Genomic DNA, 8,052 nt, shown 5'->3' with positions numbered 1-8,052 from the left:
TTTTTTTTTTTTTTTTGCAATCAAAGTTTATCATGTTATGTTACCAGAAATTGAAGTCTAGCATGTGAAATGCTCTAGTAAATAGCTGTTTGATGATATCTTGATTTTAGGACTCTTGCAAATTAATGCATACATGGTGGAGAGGTCATTATGGACTCTCATAATCATTTCAGGCGTGTCTTGCAGAGTTGAAGTTATCTTTCATTCACGGTTGTTTTGCATGAAGAGTACAACAATTTGCTTGCTAAAGCACAATGTGTAGCAAACCACACTGCAAAGCAAAGCAAAGCAAAGCAAAGCACTTAGCAAACAGCCTGTTTCGCCTGCCACCAAGTGCGTATGTCAGGTATGAATAGTTCCCTGCTTTTTCACTTCACTAATTTGACTCATCCGTCCATGCCAGTGAAGAGCAACCCGGGAATGGAAATGGAAAAATACAGGGCCACAGCGTTTCAAATGAAGGGGAGCTTGAAGTGTTACATGTAGGAAGATCATGTACAATTTTACTTATCAGGCAAAAAATAGGGTAATAGGGTTCTCCTTGGTGTGTAAAAGGAGAAGTTGTGTATTTGGATCAGTAAAATTTTAGGGGAAAAAGAAATAGTGGCACACAGAGTTAGACACAAAAAGAGCCAGTACCCTAATGTAAAAAGGCAGTTTAAAATTTGCAATATATTAAAAAGTCTTTGGTTATCTTAATGCATGAGTCAATTTTAATCAATGTGATAAATGCATAAAGTACTGTCAAGCCCATGATTTAAATGGTGCAACTGAGACAAGTGGGACACCAAATCTATATCTGTCATGCATTTGGAAATAAATTGAAGGAGTTAAGCAGAGCATTCTGCAAGCCTGAGCTTTGGTTCTGCCAAGAATAAGTAAGTGACTCAAATTGCCATTTCATTGAGCCCCAAGGTAGTTGCTGTGTTTCACTCACACCAACCCTGAGCAGCTGATAAGGCAGAGGAGGATGTGGGAGCTGCAGAGAGCCAGCAGAACCCTGATAAAATCTCCATTCCACTGTTTTCAGACTCTGAACAATAATTTCCAGTGCATTCCATTGCAGGCAGTAGAATATCAAGGGTAGCTTCTCCAGCAGGCTCTTCAGACAGGTCTTGCTGTCAGAGGGGAGTCTGTGAATCACTCAGCTCCATGCTGGGAAGTGAAAGAGCAAACAGCTGCTCTTGGACAAGAAAAACAGAAGCTAGAAGAGGGCAGAAGGGGAAAAGGGCAATTTCAGGAGGACTAAAGAGTTCATTCCTGAAATCACCTCTAGGAAAAAAAAGAAAGAAAAAAAAAGAAAATGGAGATAAACATGAGAGGAAGATAATTCCTGAAGAAAGAAATCTAAACAGGGAAAGCAAATGGAGCTGGAAAGTTGCAGAAATACTTAAGACAACAAAATAAAGAAAGAAGGTGACAGAGCTGATAGTGGCCAAAATGTCTTCATTGTTTGACTGTTCATAAAGCCAATTTTCATGTTTGGAAGGGGAAAATAAAAGAAATTTTGAAAACAAAAGAGAAGTTTAAAAAAAGCCACAACATTTTGCCTGCCCATGAGGAAATGAGGAAAGTGCTGCCATCAGATTCTCCATTTCTCTTGAGTGGGGTGGGGTGGAGGCTGCTTTACAATGGTGTGATAGGTAGAGCCATAGGAGCTTTTTCCAAAAGCAGGCAAGCACAGTCATGTTAACAGCTGAAATGGAGTTCAACAAAGTTCTTAGGTTCCTCTTCCCTTCCATTTTCACTCTCTAACAGCTGGACTGACAGCTAATTTTAACAAGACTTAACCCTCACCAGCTAAAGAGGGGAGTAAGACATTGCAGTCAAATATATTTTCTGCAAGATTACAAGAGAAACAAACTTATCTTCCTGTAATCATTCTCCATATACCTTTCACTAATGCTTTTATCTGCTAAAATTAAATATTGTTAACTATTTTTTTATATCAATTGTTGCTTGCTTTGTTAAATGATGTTAAGAATAATAGCAGGAAACGTATTGTATGTATTTATATATCTCCCTTTTTGCCCTTTACACTTAAGGCACAAATATGTGAGATATCTTTTTGGAAAGCACAAAGCTTTTGCCTCCTGCTATGTGTGAGGCTTTGGCTTTAAATAAAGGTCACACCTCTTCTGAGGAGAAAAATTGTAGGGGAAACATTTACATGAAGTAACATTGGCTGTTACGGGACTTTTGCTCTGGTCTCTCCCTCCAGAGTCACTTTAAAATCCCAAAGATGATTTTGTTCAGTGATTCACAGATTCTTGCTAGTTTTCTGCATTTGCTGGGCATTTTCCGAATTACAATTAGTTTTGTTGGACCTGGACTGTGTTGCCAAAATGGTGCCAACGGCCAGTAGCTTCAACACCTACATGAAGTTCTCTGAGCTAGCAAACTAGGTTTCCTTCACAGGCAGTGCAGAGAAACAGAGATGCCTTGGCACAAAGTATCTGACTAATTTCAGGCATCCACTGCAGCTGATCTTAATCTTGTTTTAAAATTACCTCTTTCTATTCACTGACAGTGAAGGAAGTCTGGGGTGATCACCATAGATGTACGTATCTACATCTACTCACAGGATTCCTCTCCTGAACATGGAGTTTTTATTATGACTGTTGAGTGGCTGAACTGACGATTGAGTTGGGTCCTCAGTGGACAAGACTGGCCATCAGCACAGTTTGAATGGTGTAGCACTTCAAGGAGAAAGGCCTAGGGCTGACCCAATGCAGAGCCTCAGCCTGTGCCTCCATTCCAGGGATGAAGGTAGTGAAGAGCTGGGAGGTTGCCAGGGGGAGACAGTCAGCCCTGCGTGCGGCTTACGAGCAGACCTCTCACCTTCCAGGTGAATCATCAGGCTTGACAAAATTTAACTGCTGAGTTGACCTCTGTTCAGAAAGGGAAAATAGAAAGGAAAAAATTAGTGTTTTAACACACCTTTTAATGTCCTTGCTTTTCTGTACTGACAAATAAGATGTTTATCTCTGTCCTTTTTTTTTCTCTCACCCTACCTACACATCACCGAATCTGGGATCACACAAGGAAACCCATGAGAAAAGAAGAGAATGGAACCAGTCGGGCTGAATATGCAATGACCTCCTCCCAAAACAACAAAACAGTTGATAACAATGCCGTCGTATAATCCCTGAGATCCTACTGACTCTCAGGAGGTGGTAAACTTTTAAAGCACAGCATGGAATATGCAAGGTGGGTGAAATAAGGCAATGAAAGGAGCTCTGTGGCCAAGGACTTCATTTCAGAAATAGTGCACGTATCAGTGATTCAGAAGAGAAAAGCAGACTGCTCTTCAGGCTTGCTGCTTCTCCAAGGGAGGATAATCCCCTTCTCCAAGGGACATAGATCCAAGCTGCCCAGAGAAAAGGCATCACAAAGCATTGCATGCTGCATCTCGTGAAAGCAACATCATGATGCCTTCTGTGTCTTCTTCCCCCAGTTCTTAGTCTGAGTAGAGTGCTCCCAAAAAGCTCCTTAAATAGGGTCTTCAGAGGAAAAGGTGACCTGCTGGAATGGCAGCAGCTTACTGTAAACGAGTCTGAGGGTGGAGCTGTCACCTCCATACTTCTCCAGCCTGAGCAGTGTTTTCACCTAGGACCTCGCAGCTTTGTGTGCTTATACTTCATTCATTCTTATCATTCTTATTATTTCATTACAAAAAAAAGGGAAAAAAAAGGAAAAAAATCTGCTAAGCCATCAAGGAACCAAAAATTGCATGAAATTGTGACTTATTCCAGGAAATTTGTCTGTGGTCTGGTGACTATGCAATTTTCATGGCTGAAGACTTTTCAGGCAAAAGAAAAAACATTAATTTAGCCATTAGCTTTGCTAATGAAAGATATGATCAATAGGTGCTTTGAACATTATTACTTTTTAATCAGCCTCCTTTTTTGCATCATGTTTCATTTCTTTTTACCTTTAAAAACTTCTGTTTGGTGAAAGTCTGCACATTTCTCTGTGTTTGCCTCATGCTGATTTGTCAGGGAAACCCCTACAGGAAAGTTTTTGTTTCCATCTTGGAGTATTTGGGTGGGATTGTGTTGAAAGGATGAGCAGCCTTTTGAAGTCCTCTTCATTCACTGACGAGCGTTGCTTCCTGAAAGTGTTGAGTATCATGAACTGATCCACTGAGGATGTTGTAGATCTGGCTTGGAGGACCATTTCTTAGGGCCTGGTAAGCTGGCTATGCTTACATTAATTCAGTTTCTGCCTCTCCTGGCAGAGACTGCCAGTCGTGCCAAATTCAGCGTAATAGCTTAGTGTTGTACTTTTCATGGCATGGATTGCTGACTACTTGGAGCAAAGCTGAATCCATCCAAATTCATTTCATGTAGGATCTCAGGTTAGATTCAGTAAGCAACGCTTAGGATAAAGGCAATCGAGCTGCTGGTCTTTCCCCATCTCCTGAAAACTTTCCTTTGTATCCCATCACCACACATGTGACTTCATTTACCTCTGTGCTGAAGGTAACAACACAGAGGTTCAACCCTACTTCTTGTCTGGACCTCAAGCACCGATTCCACTCGGTTTCCAGGTGTGAATAACTCCCAGGCACCAACTCAGTCTTGCCCTGGGACATGGCTGTTTCCCAGCTGTCGCTTCTGTTGTTAATGCAACACACTGATACTTTCAGTTCAACATAAGGATGTGCCTGAACTGCGGAAACCAGATTTTGATTTTGAACACGTTCCTGACTGCATTTGGTCTACCTCTAAGATGTAGAGTTTGGCCTAGAGGAAGACAATGTTCTGTAGACCCTTCCTGAAAAACCTCCAGGATGTTCAAATCAGCATTTTCAGAGCAGGCCCATCTCTATTCTATTACCTATTAACCAGTAGGGTATATGTAAATATAAGTATCTTTCTAATGATAAAACAAAATGCTGCTATGTACCACCACTGAGAAATCTGTGGAGTTATTAGCTTTTTGGCTTGTCATCACTACATAAAAGTTTAGCTACATAAAATTATTTTTTAAAAGCTAGACTTTCTTAAAAAGTGAATGCAATTATAAAAGTTAAAGGGAATAAATAACCCTTTGCCCCAAAGTACAATCATTACCTTCCATATTTAAAATTGTGTGCTTGCACAAGATACAGCGATATGTTCTTACATCCAAAGTGAGATTAAAATGACAGAATTTTGAGTCTAGTATCCTAAATGTTGATTGCCTAAGGCACTTAGCCCCTAAATACTATAATAAAAATATTACAAGTATATTTCTAGAATATTTTTTAAGCTATAACATTTATTTTGGTGTAGTTACCGATGTTTGCCTTTTTTTACTCCAGTTCTTTCTGCCTAAATGTGACACAGTCTGAGACTGGTTGCAAGTTTAGCTGAGAGTATAAGTGTGAATGCAGATGAGTTTAGCATGATACAGGCTCAGGATTAGCACTTTCTCCTAAACGTTCTTGATTTTATTTATTTCCTAATAAAGCTTTAAAGGCATTCTGTAAAGCCAAAATCACAAAAGGGATTTGTAGCTCATGTTCATCAAAATGTGTCAGTTTCTGCAAGAACAAGTCTAAAGAGATGATCAATGGATACTGTCTTATTTTCAGTGATATCAGTGGTAAAATGGCCTCACTGAGAGAAAATCCTGATACATGACATAACCCATGAGCAAGCCTCTCACAGGTCCCAGAGGTCTTCTCAGTGGAAGACATGTTCAAACCTGGTGTGGAGCAGGGAGCTAGCACATTTCAAGGAGCCACACATGGGACTGGCATCTCTTTTCAACTCTGCCATTCACCTGCTGTTTACTAGCAAGTAATTTTGCCTCTCTGTGCCTCAATTTACCCAGCTATATAATCGAGATAAAATACTTAACAGCTCTGTGGCAGAATTTTGAGAGACATAAACATATCTTAATTGCACAGGCAGAATTACAATGCCATTATATCTAACATACTGATATTAAATAAATGTATTTGGGAACGTCATTACATAATATTTGTACTGCCCGAAGCATTTCATAAATAAACATTCCTTCACATGCTTTCTTAGTCTATTGGACACAGAAGAGCAGTAGCTGACAAGCTAGGAGCTGCTTCTCCCTGCTTCTCTAGTCATTTGCTCTCAGCACTTACACAGCTGCGTGGATGGGAGATATAGAAAATTCCATATGGGGCCTGTCGAATCCTGCAGTCCTACAGTTGACTACAATGCACCAGAAGCTTAAGGTGATCTTCAGAAAGTCTCTTGGAAAAGTATGCTGGAAGCAGATTTAAGTCTTCAGAAAAGAAAGACCAGAAAGGCAGTGTCTTTGGGGAATGATTTTTGAAGTTTTCTTATGAGGTTTAAGGGTTTGTCTAACATTCTACAGACTACTTGGAAAGCTTTTCTGAAATGGCTTTCTATTCTTCCCTATTGTACCATTATTAAATACAAAAGGAAAGGAAAGGATGGATGAGGACTCCACTAAGCAGTGACCCTGGATCTGGAGAACTAGCAGTTCAAAGTACAACTTTCCAAGGACTGCAGGTTTATTTTTAGATGCAGAAAGGTCCTGCATTGCTCCATTCACAAAATAGCCAGATCCTCAGCAGTTACAGAGGTGTCCTGTTTCTAGGCAAAAGTATAGTGCTCTACTCTGAGCCCTCTGACCACCACCAGACAGCCTTGCAAAATAGAAAACCACTTTGTTCAGTCTGAGGGTGAGCATTAACTCAACATTTCTTTTTAAGTATGGACACAAGCATAGACTGCACTTTAAGGGCCTGAGCTACAAAGCATTGAGTTTCCTCAGCACTCAACAGGAAGGTGCAGCTGAGGTGTTCATGTCTTGCAGGAAGCCCCAGCCCTGCAGCCCTCCCTGGCTCAGACCCACCCCAGGGCTGTGACCAGGAGTGTGTCTCCACCTTGCATACATGTTTCAAAAACAGACGAGGAAGGAAAGAGGAGAGTTCTACCAAGTTTAAGATATAAATATGTTGATATATATCTAGATAGAGACCTAATTGTCCAGTCTTGCATGCCATATGGTCATGCATAGCATGTGAAGCGAGCGTGGCCCTGCTTCTCCAACCAGGTAATGGCCATAGATGCTGCCAAGCAATGGAGAATCAGGCCTGTGGTAGATATGTATTTACAATGCTCCCTGCATCTGTACAAACCAAAATATATTATTTTAAACTGCAAAATAGTGTGTTTGAATCAATGCATGAATGTAAATACTCTAAGATCTGCCTTCTTGACTGTGTACCACATGTACAGATGAAAACAAATATTATTTATAGGAAATCTGTATTGGTGGTTAAATAACAAAAGAGAAAAAAAAAATCAATTAATGTTGTCATGTTTCTCAAACAAGCCATTAATGTATATTTAGTATTTAAGGATATTGCTCAACAAGTATGTTCCGTACCAAAAACTGTGTTGCAAATACAGATTGTGCAGTACCCTATTTTAAAAAGGCACCATAATTAATTTTTATTTTAAATAAAAATGTACTTGTAAAAAGTTTCCTGTGTCCTGTGGGTTGTGTAGCTAAGGGTTGAGACATGGTGAAAAGAAAAGCTGCAGGGAGGAATGACTGTGGTGCCTCCTTAGGCACTTCTCCTACTGCTGAATTTACCCTGTTTGTTTAAACATGCTTTCTGCTCTGGTTTTAGCACATCTTGTGGCTGTTGACATCTGGTTGGGTTCTGGTGCCTCTTGTCCAACCCTCAGTTTCACTCCCAGTCCTGTGCACTGCTACAAGATTTTAGCCCAGTCCATTTCTTACCCTCATTCCACTCCGGGGTTCTTGCTTCTTCAAACAACAATAGTGCCTGAAATAACTCCCCAGGTACTTTCAGGCTCCTGAACAAGATCAGTTGTATGCAGGCCTGCATGGGGTGATTTTTATTCCAAGTGTGGAGTCATCTTGGTTAGCTTTAATTCAATAGATGGAATTTCCTCATGGTACAAAGATTTGTCTGCTTAATTCCTAGAGCTCAATAGATTTCACTGGTCCCTTGTGAATAATTTCACATCTCCATTTATAGGATCTCTTGGACAAAAATCAACAAAAACCCCAAATCAACAAAAA

The 8,052-nt window shown here is 40.2% G+C and overlaps 1 protein-coding gene across 1 annotated transcript in view; it reads left to right on the top strand.

Moving 5' to 3' along the window:
• The window catches only part of PRIMA1 (proline rich membrane anchor 1), a gene marked incomplete at its 5' end in the record, with an annotated part of 41,515 nt that extends 34,031 nt beyond the window's left edge, over positions 1 to 7,484 (top strand). The window contains one exon of the mRNA XM_010711856.3: positions 3,046 to 7,484. Coding sequence (XP_010710158.3) covers positions 3,046 to 3,145 — 100 coding nt within the window. The remainder of the gene's footprint in view (positions 1 to 3,045) is intronic.
• Between the last annotated feature and the right edge of the window lie 568 nt (positions 7,485 to 8,052).

Source organism: Meleagris gallopavo, chromosome 5 (genome assembly GCF_000146605.3).
Source record: "Meleagris gallopavo isolate NT-WF06-2002-E0010 breed Aviagen turkey brand Nicholas breeding stock chromosome 5, Turkey_5.1, whole genome shotgun sequence".
Classification (NCBI taxonomy): Eukaryota; Metazoa; Chordata; class Aves; order Galliformes; family Phasianidae; genus Meleagris; species Meleagris gallopavo.
The sequence above is the reverse complement of the archived record's forward strand: the minus strand, read 5'-3'. Positions and strand labels throughout refer to the sequence as shown.